Raw genomic sequence first — 15,305 nt, 5'->3', positions numbered from 1 at the left:
AGGTACTGTTGGGAAATGGCCCAAAAACAATCACGAATATTTCATGAATTATTAATTTTCTTAACCCTCATGTGGTGTTCAAAACCCTATAACACCTGTGGTGTTCCCGGTCAAAAATGACCGGCCTATAAAAAATAGCTTATAAATCACTCATTATACCATATTTTCACCCAATCTTGGATTCAATCTTTTTGTCAACATGTTCTCTTTCAATTAGGACTGGTTTTATATTTTGATTTGCATCTGAATAATCATAGGCCTCATTTATTTGAGAGTAGGCATTTCATTTTTTGAGTAATTTTTTTTTTATTTTTGAATAATTTTGGAAATATTAAATAAAATCTGAAGAAAATTGGTATTGTTGATCACACTAGTCTACTCTAATGTTTCACCAGGAATTTTGTTTTGAAACTTTTGTTTTGTAAAAAATATGGCACATAGTCACACTTGTGGTGTTCCCGGTCAAAAATGACCGGCCTATAAAAAATAGCTTATAAATCACTCATTATACCATATTTTCACCCAATCTTGGATTCAATCTTTTTGTCAACTTGTTCTCTTTCAATTAGGACTGGTTTTATATTTCTGTTTGCATCTGATTAATCATGGGCCTCATTTATCTGAGAGTAGGCATCTCATTTTTTGAGTAAAAAACTAATAATTTATGAGTAAATTTGGAAATATGAAAAAAAAAAATGAAAAAAATTGCTACTGTTGATCACACTAGTCTACTCTAATATTTCACCAGGAATTTTGTTTTGAAACTTTTGTTTTGTAAAAAATATGGCACATAGTCACACTTGTGGTGTTCCCGGTCAAAAATGACCGGCCTATAAAAAATAGCTTATAAATCACTCATTATACCATATTTTCACCCAATCTTGGATTCAATCTTTTTGTCCACTTGTTCTCTTTCAATTAGGACTGGTTTTATATTTATATTTGCATCTGATTATTCATAGGCCTCATTTATTTGATAGTAGGCATCTAATTTTTTTAGTAAAAAACAAAACATTTTTGAATAATTTTGGAAAAATTAAATAAAATCTGAAGAAAATTGGTTTTACCAATTTAATGTTTCACAAGGAATTTTGTTTTGAAAAACTTTTATTTTGTACAAAATGGCACAGAGTTACTCTTGTGGTGTTCCACTGGGCCATTGAGGGCCATTGTTTCAGTTGGCCATTGAAAGTGAATGGGAGAGACATGTGTTAGAAGTCCAAGAGGAATATCTTTAGATATGAGTGATGGATTATGGTGAGTTTGGGCTCTTTTTAATCTTAACAATCTCATGTAAATAATGATGTGCCATTTTCCACAATTTATGCATGCTTCATTGAGTTATGAGTTAAAACGCGACATAAGTGCTAGGCTACATCTATATTCAAGGCTCTGTGTGCGCCTGTTGGGGTTTGTGTGTTACAACTCCATTAGGAATATCTTTAGATCTGAGTGATGGATTATGCTGAGTTTGGGCTGTTTTTAATCATGATAGTCTGCTGAAAATAATGATGTACAGTTTTCTACGATCTGTGCATGCTTCGTGAAGTTATGAGCGAAAACCAAACGCGAGTGCTTCATGAGTATATACTTGGCTAGATGCGTCTGTGGTATTTTCTGTGTTAGAACGCCATGAGGAATATCTTTAGATCTGATTGATGGAATATATTGAGTTTGGGCTCTTTTTAATCGTGAGCTCCTGCTGTAAATAACGATGTGCCATTTTTCATGATTGATGTATGTTTCATGAAGATACGAGTAAAAAGGCCAAGTCTAAGCTACCTTAATTGGCTACGTGAGTCTGTGCGTCTGTGGTATTTTTTGTGTTAGAACTCCATGAGGAATATCTTTAGTTCTGAGTGATGGATTATGTTGAGTATGGACTCATTTTAATTGTAAGCATCTGCTGTAAATAATGATGTGTCATGGTGGGAACACCACAAGTGTGACTATGTGCCATATTTTTTACAAATATAATAACGATATCTGCACTTCTGTATGCTGTATATTTGCCGCACCTTGAACGGATCGACGGACTGCAACCGCGTGCAGTGTGAAAGCTCTAACCTGTTAGCATGGGTACATAAGGAGCATTGCTGTGTGCCACTTTGCTCTGCTTAAAGTCGCTAACAGCCATTTGAGCTTCAATTTCGCTCACAAAACCTTTGCATTCTATTACGAGCGAACGCATGCATACATGCATGTGTGTATTTATATACAAAATAATTATACACAGTACACACACATATATTATGTAAACACAAACTTTTATTCTGGATGCCATTAACTGCTGCACAGCCCTAATTGAAATATAGATTTAGAAAAATTTTGTGACGACCCTTAACCGTCTAGTATGAAAGCCCATTTTCACCACATAAAAAAACATCAATAAAAATATGACATAAAAAGACGATATTATGATATACTAATCCACAATTATGAGATGAAAAGTCAAAACTTTGACTTGCATATTCATAATAATGCAGCTGAAATTGACATACTAAGCAGAAATCATGACATTAAGTCATAACTATGACATTAAAAGCCGAAATTATGACATACGACAATTTACTTCAACAAGGCGACATAATGAACAACACACGTCTCATTCGTGGAGGTGGAAAAACAAGTTCTTTGTGACATGCAAGATTTATTTTAATAAAATTTATGGAAAAGAAAAGGCATGAGAGTCGGCTGTTTTTGTCAATTTACAGTTAAATATTTGGCCACTTGCTTGAGCAACTTAATAAGTAATGCATGGAATAATAATAGCACCACGTAACGTTGTTTAAATTGTGCTTAAATGTGCATGCGTCCATTAAAGAGTGTATATGTGTACAACGAGAATCGCAATGCTGACAAAACTTTTTTAAAATAAAAGTTGCAGCGTAACTTATGGATTTTAAATAAAAATAGTAAGTGTTTGTGGTACTGCCGTGAATCAGTTATTCACTGCAAACGCATCATAATGTGAAGCATATAGCGCGTGCTGCTCCTGCACCGCACGCACACACACACACACACACACACACACACACACACACACGGCATAATACGGCCGTTAGATCCACCTACAGTTCTTAGAAACTTAGATGTGTCACGCACATTATATCTCTTTATTTCGTACAACAGCAGCACTCATCTTGTTTGTTTACATCGGATGCCGATGAAGCGGCCGTAAACCGGAAACTGATATGCCAACTTCTGACAATAGCGGAAGTTCGTCGCGACGCTTGTGCACATAGCCTATAGGCATGATTTCTAAATTTATTTCTAAATATTATACAGATATCTATTAGGAGAAGATCAAGATAATTCAATAATTTAAGGACATTGCAACAAAAATTTAATCACCCAAGTTTTTCAAATAAAAAATATGGGACTATATTGAATATACTTGTTTGATTTTTTAAAACATTTTTAATCCAATACATTTTTAGAATTTGGTTTTTAATTCCCAAATAGGAAAATAACTCAAAAGAAACCATTGTAGGCTATATTACCTTTTATAACACCGATCTCACAATATACTTTGAAACTGTTTCAAACATGAGATTACAAAACAAAAAGCTTATAAAACAATACTATTTTTAAAGCTTTTCAAATTCATGTAACTGCCCTAATATTATATAGGCCTAGCACTTTTTATTCCAATATTTTTTTTTTTCTTTATTAGTAGTTTTATTTTTTATTTTTACATACATGTTCATTTTATATTTTAGTTGTTGTTGTTATTCTTTGTTTATGCACTCTTTGTATTTGTCTTGTATTTTTTGCATTGTGCGTGTCTAATTGAACTAAATAAATACATAAAAAAAGAACAAAAATATACATCTACAATTGCATTGATAAACACAGACAAATAAGTATTAAGCAGGGCACATATATGTTAAATAAAAATATAAAATTACATATATTTGAAGAATTTTTTTTTTTTTAAAGAAAGAAAGAAAGAAAGAAAGGGTCTCTTCATTAGAGACCATGCAAGCTCTTATTATTCCAACACATTTCTGGGCCTTTTTAATTTTCATACAATACAATGAGGGAAATTAATGACAAATAAAGTCTCTTTTGAATACAGAAAAGGTTTCATCTTCATACATTTGCATTTATAAATGAAAAATTTGCACAGAATCAACGTTAGGCTACATTAATAAAAAATTCATTTAAATTATTATTTTTTTAATCATCCAACAGTATTTCAAACATAATAGCCTATTTTTCCTAGCAAAAGTGGGCAGTGAATGAATCGTTGTCTCCAACCAATAAGACAGAAAATATTTGAAAACACACAAGAAAAAAAGAAAAGAAGATGATCACTTGTCTATGTCAACTTGACAGAAAATACAGGCATTAAGAAGAAGATCATTGCGTCCATTGGAGCTTTCCAATGTTAATTGTACATTTTGGATTAGAAGATTTCTTATTAATCAGCTGTCATCCCAAAACTTTTTTTTTTTCAAATGGAAATTAAATGATCCTTCTCTTTCTACTATTAATATATAGACTGGCATTAATAAGTTTCTGTTACCTAACAAGTGGACAGAGCTTCACTTTAAAATTCTACATCATTACTATCCCTGAACTCTCTTCTTTCTAAGTTTAAGTTAGACATCTCTTCACAGTGCACATTCTGTAACTCTAATCTTGAAACAATACCACTTTTTTTTTATTTTATTTTTTATGTGATTATGCAAAGGAGTTCTGGAAAGAAGTAGCCTGGCTTATTTTCTCTGCTTATTACAAACTTTTTACTTTTGAGATTATGAATGTGCTGTTTTTGATTTGGGACTCCGGGTCAAAGGAGATGGATGACAGATTAAAACTGCTAACTTTATGTGGCGAGTTTCATCTTCATAAATGTAAAGTCACTGATTCTAAGCCCAATTTTAGGCTTTTTTGTATTGATTTAAAGTTATTCTATTACCCGCTAAAACTGCTCTGTTGCTCAAAGAAATTATCCTGATTTCCTGAAGATGACCATTTTTGAATTATTTCTTCTCATGTTATTTATTTCTATTTATTTGTATTAATTTATTGTATGTTTAGTTTCTATTGGTTGACATGTTTTGTGAATTATTATTATTATTATTATTTTTTTTTAAGTAGACTATCTCTTACTGTATGTAGTTTACTGCCTTGCTTTACCCTGGGTTTCTTATCCTATTTTTCGTGTGATAGCCTACATGTATCCCCTGTGTTCTTTGTTCAAAAAATAAATAAAAATAAAATAAAATAAAATCATTGCGGATAGCAATCTGTACAGTCCTCCAGTATCCCATGATACCACCTGCTCAGCGCCGTGACCTCCCATGTAGGTTCTGTAAAGGAAGTGAGTGTGTGAGTTTGCGCGTTAGCTGAGTGCTGCTGCGTGGATGATGGCTGCGTCGAAGCCCGTAGAGCCTCAGTCCGGGAGTGGGCTCCCCCGCTGGCAGCTGGCACTCCTAGTAGGGACACCGATCGTCCTAGGCGTCGGGGCTGTTTACCTGTGGAACCGAAGTCGCAGCAAGGGAAAGCAAGGGAAAAAGAATGGAGAGAGGAAAACTCCCGAAGGAAGCGCTAGCCCTGTCCAGGGCCAGCACGGAGCGACTAACCCAGAGCTGGAGAACATGGTAATGTCTCCAATTATAAAGCCTAACAGTTCTTTTTCTCTTAATAGACAACATTTATATATGTGGACCTGTCATTTTGACCGTATATATTTTCTTGACACCCTAACATTACTGCACTCCCTGTCAAGGACACCGCTTGACAAACTAGCTCGTCTTAGCGAATGTGCAATAGCCAGCTAACGTTAGCTTGCAAACGTGAGCTCCCAAACAACATCTGTGATCAAAATCTGTTTAGTCGCTACTAGGGTAGTCAAATGCCCTTGGTTTGATAACCCTGATGCAGAATATATTTTGATCATACGCCGAAAGGTCGCGGTTTTATATTAAATTCTGGTGGTGTGTGCTGTATGCGAGGGCGGGGAGATGGTCAGACTGAGGCAAGCCACATGTGACAGTTTCCTTGTTAACTATTAGTCTTTTATCTGTTACTTTTATTGCACTTTGTGTTGACAGCGTCGCCTCTAGTTTAACAAAATTTAAACGTAAAAATGTTGTCGAACATGGACCTGTGCATGCTTAGATTATAAGGTATAGTATTCGTTCAGTAACAGTTACATGGTCAGGGTCGAGCTCTGGAGTCCATCTCTGTTCGCAAGAAGAAAAAACATAATGTTGTTTGATTTGCGAGTGGACTGTTTGACTTGATTCTTTTTTGTCAAACTAGTTTTTAATCATACTGCATATCAGTGTGATAAATTCTTATCCAGTAATCTCGAATGACTGGAAAGGTCATGGAAAGTCATTAGTCAAAAAAGTGGGAACCCTGGGAATCCTAATGACACATGCATGAATTACACACAGAAATGTATGCATTTAGCAATATTGAATATGACTGGGCCAGTGGAAATTGCTCAAGTTACAGCTATGGAAAATATATGTTATATTTATGTGCATGGTAAGAGTTATATAATACACATGAACTGTGATACAGCAGCTGCATTTATAGGTGTCCTATTAAGCCATTTTAGAAAGTCTTGATTTTATTTTTGGGGTGTACTAGAATAGGTTTTCTTGCCTGGTTGTTCAAAAATCGCATTATTTTTCTCATATTTTACATTATTGCAGCACCTCTCTTTCCCAGTCTGTCTCAAATGCTCTGTTTAGTTTCTGTTTCGATAAAGCCCCTCCTTCAGAAATACGAAATGTGCTCTGATTGGTTAGATGACCCTGTGTGTTGTGATTGGCACCACTTGTTATAGCGTGTTCTGGAAATGCCACACCCCTTTTTGCTAATGTTTGTAGGTTTATTTAAATGAGTGACATTGTGACTTAAGATCTGGAAGAGGCTTGTTGTAGTCCCAACAAGCCGTTTGTTGTAGTTCTTAAAGTCTTTTCTGTAAAAAAGAGAATATCTCCCTTTGGAGTGGACTTTGAACTACTTTGTAACCTTGTGCAGATCTTTTCTCTCAAACTGCAGCATTACACACTAACCAAAGTTGAAAAAACATAATAGGACCCATTTAATCTATTACAGGCTTGCTCTGACAAACAAGATCAAATAAGTAGAGCATGTGTCTCCAGCTTCCAGCCCTCATCCCTACAAATGTAGCAAAATTAACTGGGTATCATAATACATGATGAAATTCAGAGACCTCTATTTATTACACTCTCAGATTAATAGATGCAGGGCTTTTTCAGTATATGTCAGTTCATTTTTCAATAGTTTAAGGACGTTTTGGCTGGACGCTTTGCTGTTAGAATGTTAAAGAATTTATGAAAACTTTGAAAACTTAGAGCTATTTAAATATAATATTATATAATAATAAATATTTAATAGTTACTTTACAAATATTGAACCCACAGCACATACTATCATGTTGTTCTTCCATCAACATATACTTTGCAATCTGGGAATGCATATAGGTTACTCATTTCTCTGAATAGGAAGCTCACCTCTCCGTTTGTAAGATCTGGGGATTAGACAGACAGACAGACAGACGTGGAGTGGGGGATTTGTCCAGGGCTAGACAGGGGGAGGAGTCTTATCCAGAGATTTGGATTTTTATGCAATTTTTGGAGGGTTATATGTGGACATGTGATATGTGGAGGGTTAAGGTGAAATGGTTGTAAGGTTTCATTTTCATTTAGGCCTATATAGGAACTACAGGAACATCAACATGGAAAAAAAGAGTTGGTGCTTTCATTTGTAGATTAGGAAAAGACATGCTTTAGATGCACACAGAATTATCATGTAAAGCTGACTGTTGCAATACCTGCTAATCTCAGTGGCGTCTTTAACATTGACTGAGCTTATGGCACAGAACTTGGCAAACATTTGAATTTTTATATGTTGGTCTGTTTGCTGATGTCATCATGTCAGATTTGAGAACTTCTTGTATGTAGCATGCCTTCTGAAAAATTAATTGCATCTTTTTGTTTAACCAGCATATACAATTTTCACATTTTCTAATGACCGTGGCATACATTTGTGTTGGAAGTTACTATGTATGTCAATTGAAAAGTGCTCTAATTAATTTCGGTTCTGGATTAAATAAAAAAGCTTTTTCACAAAGTATTTCACTACCAATAGAGCAGATCATATTACACTATGATAGATCATGCAGCTTTGTTCTTATCATATATTCTATTCATCATGCAATCTTAATAGTTTTATTTAAAATAATTGTCTGCCCATCCAGAGTCCCCTTGACAGAGCACAATCTGCCAAGAATAAGGGCAACAAATACTTCAAGGCTGGCAAATATGAGCAGGCCATCCAGTGCTACACAGAAGCCATCAGCCTATGTCCCAAAGAACAGAAAGCAGATCTGTCCACCTTCTACCAGAATAGAGCTGCAGCCTACGAGCAACAGGTTTGTCTGTCAGATCATCATTTGTGGCATCATCACAAAGTGTTACATGTCTGAACGATTGCTTTTTGTTCGTTTTTGTGTTTCAGATGAAATGGACAGAAGTGATACAGGATTGCTCTCAGGCAGTCGAGCTGAATCCTTGCTATGTAAAAGCCCTTTTTAGGCGTGCCAAAGCACTGGAAAAACTGGATAATAAGAGGGAATGCCTAGAAGGTTAGCGTTATTTCTGGTTTGATTTTAATCGTGTTTGTTTTGAATTTTACTAGAATTTTTGCTTTGGGTGGAAGATTTTAATTTTAAAGTCATATATGACGTGTTTCAAACTTTTATATTTTTAGGTTGTTTTTAAGCACCTTATGTTTCTAAACAACCTGTTCTCACAATCACTGATATTGGCCATTAAATCAAGTTGTCATTAATTACCATCAATTGTTTTAATTCAAAAAGAACTTCCTTGAGTGCATTTACATGCACCTTCATAATGCGATTTAAACTTCACCTCATCTAAACGCAGTACTTCATTCAAACTAATGCAATTAAGTCTGTAATCATAGTAACCGTATTCACATTAAATTATGTGGCCGGTAACATGCATACTGTATGCCTATATGAGTGTGGTATAACCATACTTATTTGCGAATAAAAGAGATCTGCTCTTCTCATGTAAACGTCTTACTGCGATTAAGACCTTACTCTGAAATAATCACATTATTGGTGCACATGTAAACGTAGTCATTGACTACATTCTATTCTCTGGCATAACATGTGTTTCAGTCCCAAATATGTTTCTTATTTTTGTAGATGTGACAGCAGTATGTATTCTGGAGGTTTTCCAGAACCAGCAGAGTATGCTTCTTGCAGACAAGGTGCTGAAACAGCTGGGAAAAGAAAAGGCCAAAGAGAAATACAAGGTGGGAATGTGATGGAAAGATACAGATCTCAGACTTAAATGTGAACTGTATTACATATTTATAGAATCTACCTTATTTTTATTAATTTTTTTGCTCTGTCATGTTTGCTTTTCTCAGAACCGGGAGCCTCTTATGCCATCTCCTCAGTTTATCAAGTCCTACTTCAGCTCCTTTACTGATGACATCATTTCACAGCCCCTACAGAAAGGCGAAAAGAAGGATGAGGATAAAGACAAAGAGGGTGAGGCTTCAGAGGTCACAGGAAGGTGAGAGCTGAGGGTGTTATATTTTGCCAATACACACTGAGAGTTGTACATTCACTGTTTGTGCTTTTGTTGACAGTGTTTCCTTTTGTTGCTTTTAAACCCTAAATGTTTAGAGTGTCTTATTGTTGCATTATTATACAGTCACAGCTAAGTATAAGTCACTGTCATTCACTTTACTCAGTATAAACTTTCTATTTCTATAATAAATAAAAATGCTGTACTACTGCTAATGTATAATAGTTTTTGTTGTTGTTGTTCCACATTTGAATCAAAATCATTTCCTAAATTAAAAAAATAAATGTTTCCTCAGCTCAGGCTACCTAAAGGCTAAGCAGTATATGGAGGAGGAGAACTACGATAAGATCATCAGTGAGTGCACAAAGGAGATTGAGTCTGGAGGCAGGTACACAGCTGAAGCTCTTCTGCTGAGAGCCACCTTCTACCTGCTGATTGGCAACGCTACAGCTGCACAGCCTGACCTGGACCGTGTCATTAACATGGAGAATGCCAGTGTCAAGGTAACAGATTATAGCAAGGATGTGATTTTTCTGTATGACTCACAAATTGTGTAAATCTGTGAAAAACAGACTCCCGCCCGCAAAAAAGTATAAATCGATTTATTTTCTGTACCTCCATGAAATACTTTTAAGTTAGCCTACATGTCGCCACAACCTACACATCAGCATAAATGATTTGTTATTAAAGCATTAACATTCAGAAACCACTGTTAATTTAACATAAAAGCAAGCAGGCTACTGCGTGCATGGTTTGGCATGACAGAGTGCGCTTAAAGTGTGCTCCCTTAATAATTACTAAAAAGCTGACATCTCAGTTCATCGCGATCTCACAAATCTCTGTTATTATCAATGAAGCTGACAGCATGCAGAATTCAGTGCTGAACAAAAAGTCAAGAAATCAACACGTGTGTCTGTGATTGTCTACATTGTTCAATGGTGCAAATATGTTATAAATAGAAACTCTGGCCTGTAAATCGTTTCCGTTTTGTTTTAGTTGTTCTTGTTGCTTTTGTAAAACAGATGAATAACAATTTATTAGTTTTTAGAGGTTTTATTTATAGATATTTAGACACTATTAGCATGTTAGCTAGGGTTCAAAGCCCAAATACGAGTTAAAGTTGGCTTTGAAACTGTGTTATTTGCCAGTTGCCCGATCATCAAATCACAACGGTTGTGATGTAGTTATATAAATATATAGTCTGATGCACTGCATGCTTCAGAGTACTGTAACAGCACTGTGTTTTCTAGTTCACAAATGTTACTCTGAAAGGTTTGAGTCGCTTATAATTTGCATTTGGGAATGCAACGTTCGTTATGAGAATTGTTTAGAAATCTGTTGTTGTCAACAAAGAGAAGCAATAAGGTGTCCCTGCAGTTTTATGCTAAAAATAAAAGATCAATGGTTTAACATTTGAAAGCAAAGAAATTAAGACAACCATAAATGTTAGTATTGTAATTTTACTGTTGTTCTGTAAAATAAAATAATAATAATTATTGTTATTAACTAATAACAATTCCATTATTACTTTTATTATAACATATTGTATTATAATAGATTATATTGTTATCATGATTCAGGCATGAAAACTCCTCACCTTTCGGCGAAAATCGCCGTTTTAAAACCTAAAAGGGTCACCTACGTGATTTGTGCAGATCCGATGAGAAAATATTTATGGGGGGGGGGGGGGGGGGGGGGGTCGTGGTCGAGGCCGAGGCCAGCATTTATCCCCTATAAAGTTACCATAAACTTCGCAGCTTTAAAAAACAATCATCATTCCTAATGCCGAAACATGACAGCCAATATGAGTCAGAGTAACGTTAGGGCAGAAATGTTTTCAAAGTCTTTTACACCGCGAGTCTGACAACTGGACACACTGCCGATCAAAGAACCGCACGTCGGAAAGCAAGCCTGAGGTAAGTTAGTTTACAATGTTAACTGTCCTGTCAGATACAGACAGCAATGTTGCCAATGTCATTATTTTTAATTTTGACATAGAAGTGGGCGAGATGATATCGCGAGCGGGCGCGGGCGCCGTGATCGCTGAGCGAGCAGGAACAAGTAACAGTTAAGCAGTGTTCATTGCGCGGCTCGCGAGCCTCATGTGGCTCGCCAAGCTTTAATTTGTGGCTCGCATGGCGGTAAATAATACGGTGATATGATAATGCATTCACTAGAGATATTTCATAAAAACAGTAATAACAAGTAGCTACATAACCCGTTAAAAACTTAAAGTGTCAGCTCTATTACAAATAATTTCGATCGGATTGAAAGGGGTGGTTTTATAGAGAGAACGTGAAAAAACTTGATCGATTGAAAACCGAAACTGAAAGGACGACGTATGACGCGCGGAACGAGCTGTTCTCCTGATGAATGAAGTATCATATAAATGAGTATCCTTTCATTCTATAATTCTCCTTTCACTCAGCATCTGTGAAGTGAGGCAGGACAACGGCTCACCAGTCCTTGTTTCAGATTATCATATAGACGACTGGTTTGGGGCATTTTTAATGCGTGATAAATAGTAGTAAATAGTTTTTTTTTCTCTGACACCCGATGAAACACGTAGATCAGCGGCCCATTGGTTCTTTTCTTGATTTACACTGGGCTAGCCCAATCACATCTTTAATGTGAAGTATAGAAATATACTCTTTCAAGTATAGAAATTAGTACACAACTAATTATGAAAGTTTCCTCTATTTTTTAGTGCATTTGTTTTACAATATATGGCTATTACTATCATGGGATTAATATTATAACTATTATTGTAGCAGTAATGTAGACAGACACTGTAACTAAAAGAGTTTTGAAAATTTCTTTGTTTAATTTGCACCAGATTGATGAATTTAACATTAAAAAGCACAAAATTTTCTTACGGGGGAGCATGCCCCCGAACCCCCCTAGAGTGCCAGAGGTCCACTCATCACAGTGATCCAAAAGTCCTGTGACAAACACTGGTAATACTATGCCAATGCAGCTTACAGGTTTTGGGGGGGCATTCATCACTATGGAGTATAATTCAATTCTATTAATAAGTCAGAATTTCATCTGTTCGAGTTAACTCTTACGCGTTACTCACTCATTACATTTTTGGGGGGTGGGGGGTATATATGCCGCATGCCCGCATCCTTCTCACCTTTTTTACCCCTGACCTGTTTTCATGCCTGATGATTATTAAATACTAATTTTTTTAATTTTAAAGGACAATACTTTGTATTTTTGCAAAATTATATATATATAATTTTTTATTTGATAAAAAAAAAATTTCATAATATGAATTGCCTGGGGGACAGGTTTTCTTTTTTTGTCATGAGGCTGGTCACATGCCTGCAAGAGTTCAGATGCCTTCTCTTACTGCCATTTTTATCAGTTACCAAATTACAGATTAAATGTATATTTAAAATGAATATAATATGTATAATCAGATTTACCTGTCTCTACCTATCCTGCAACATCTGTAGGTTTATATCTTATAACCCCAAAAAATGATCAAAGATTAAAACATTTTGTTGACATTTACATTAAGGGAATTTGTAGTATGTCTTTGTAACAAGGTTTGTGTTCAGGGAAGGAGGAGGTGGGAACCGGCGAACGTTCGACATACACTTTAATGTCCAAAATAAACCCTTTAAAACGAAAGTAAAGCGGCACGGACGACTGCCGTACAAACTTAATCAAAACAACGTAAGGATCAGGCCTGGTCCTCTCTCATCCTTCACTGTCTTCACTCCTCCTTTTATCATTCCGGAGCTCCTCTGCGGGGCGCAGGTGACGCTCATTATCACTTGCGCCACCAGCCTCGCTCTGTTCCCACAGCTCTCGCCCTGCTTGTCTCTCTTCTTGATCCTATTAGTGTTAATGCATCTTTGTGATGTGTTTCAGTTGCGTGCTAATGCGCTCATTAAACGTGGAAGCATGTACATGCAGCAGCAGCAGCCCCAGCACTCCACGCAGGATTTCAACATGGCTGCAGAAATTGACCCCCGTAATGCTGATGTCTACCATCACAGGGGACAGGTATGACAACGTCACATACATGTTGGAATTTTCACCTAAAGTGCTGTTCTAGTGGTAGCCAGCGTTAGATTCTGGCCCCAACTGGGAGCCAGTGGAGTGAGATGAGGGGTGTGACGTGGGTTCTCTTAGGCTTAAATGTCCATTTACTTAAGTACTTGCGTACAATTTTCTTTTCTTTTTTCTGCAACATTCCCTTACAACTGTGTTAGGAACAACAATTAGCAACATTCCCCAACAATTAACAGCGACAAACTTTATGTATGGATAACCAATTTGGGAATATTTTCACTTCTCAGTTGAAGATTCTGCTGGACCAGGTGGAGGAGGCTGTGGGAGATTTTGATGAGTGTATAAAACTTCGACCAGACTCTGCACTCGCCCAGGCCCAGAAGTGCTTTGCATTGGTAAGTACCAGAAGTGGGTATTGTTTACACATTAAATCCTGTGCTCTGGCACTGTTTGTGGTGACATTTGAATGCGATGATAAATGACTTTATGGGTGTGTACTGCTGTTGACTTTCAACCAGAACAATCTAATATGAGAAATTCTTAATTTTACTGTAAAAGTGGTATAAAAGTGGCCTTTTTTTTGTCTCGTAGTACCGACAGGCATACACTGGAAACAACCCATCCCAGGTTCAGAAAGCCATGGATGGCTTTGAGGATGTTATTAGGAGGTTTCCAAAGTGTGCTGAGGGCTATGCTTTGTATGCACAGGTACTTTTCACCTTGATGGCATAAAACCATAAAATTGTATTTGATCAGAGTTTACTTCATATCTTTAACTATAATGTTTTGTCTTTTTTTTTTAACTTTTGTGATAGGCACTAACTGACCAGCAACAGTTTGGTAAGGCTGATGAAATGTATGATAAATGTATTGAACTAGAACCTGACAACGCCACGACATATGTCCACAAAGGGTTAGTTTTATCCTCCTTTTTGTATTTAAAGAATGTTAATCTATCTAAGTTCAACAAAGAAAATACTTATCAGTTGTGTTTCTGTTTGCAGTCTGTTGCAGCTTCAATGGAAACAAGATTTGGAAATGGGTCTTGAACTCATTAGCAAAGCCATTGAAATTGACAATAAATGCGACTTTGCTTATGAAACTATGGGAACCATTGAAGTCCAAAGGTTTGTGATGCCCAAATTGTTACATTGCCGTTTGTGTAAAAGTTGATGTGACTATTACAGCCTTATTACTGGGTTGTAACCTTGTAATAAATAAGGTTATGACACCAGATTTTTCAGATACCTGAGGAATTTTACAATTCTCGATTCCACTTTCAGTCCTTGTTATAGTCCCTTTAAAAATATTACTTTTTTTTTTTTTCACAGAGGCAATCTGGACAAGGCTATAGACATGTTCAACAAGGCCATCAACCTGGCCAAGTCAGAGATGGAGATGGCCCATCTTTACTCCCTCTGTGATGCTGCTTATGCCCAGACGGAGGTGGCCAAGAAGTACGGGCTCAAGCCTCCCACGCTATAACTCTTGCTTCCTTTCTCCACTCTCTACTGCCGGGCCAGAGTACACATCTCATAAGTTAGATATTTTTTTTTTTATTATAATTTTTTTTTTTACTTCGTCATAAAGAATCATCTTCAATTGTCAATGAAAAGAAAGACCGAACATGTTCTGCTATCACGTGTTTACACCAATTTTGAG

At 36.2% G+C, this 15,305-nt stretch overlaps 1 protein-coding gene across 1 annotated transcript; it reads left to right on the top strand.

Annotated features, from left to right (window-relative positions):
- The first annotated feature begins 5,265 nt into the window (after positions 1-5,265).
- On the top strand, positions 5,266-15,305 carry tomm70a (translocase of outer mitochondrial membrane 70 homolog A). Its single transcript, XM_084425030.1, has 12 exons — positions 5,266-5,612; positions 8,252-8,425; positions 8,512-8,638; positions 9,227-9,336; positions 9,454-9,602; positions 9,913-10,120; positions 13,500-13,634; positions 13,931-14,038; positions 14,235-14,351; positions 14,459-14,556; positions 14,648-14,770; positions 14,975-15,305. The coding sequence occupies exons 1-12, from the start codon at positions 5,376-5,378 to the stop codon at positions 15,126-15,128; spliced, it is 1,740 nt and encodes a 579-aa protein (XP_084281156.1). The 5' UTR covers positions 5,266-5,375; the 3' UTR covers positions 15,129-15,305.

The sequence above is a fragment of the Rutilus rutilus genome (assembly GCF_951802725.1).
Source record: "Rutilus rutilus genome assembly, chromosome: 12".
In the NCBI taxonomy this organism is placed as follows: Eukaryota; Metazoa; Chordata; class Actinopteri; order Cypriniformes; family Leuciscidae; genus Rutilus; species Rutilus rutilus.
The sequence above is the reverse complement of the archived record's forward strand: the minus strand, read 5'-3'. Positions and strand labels throughout refer to the sequence as shown.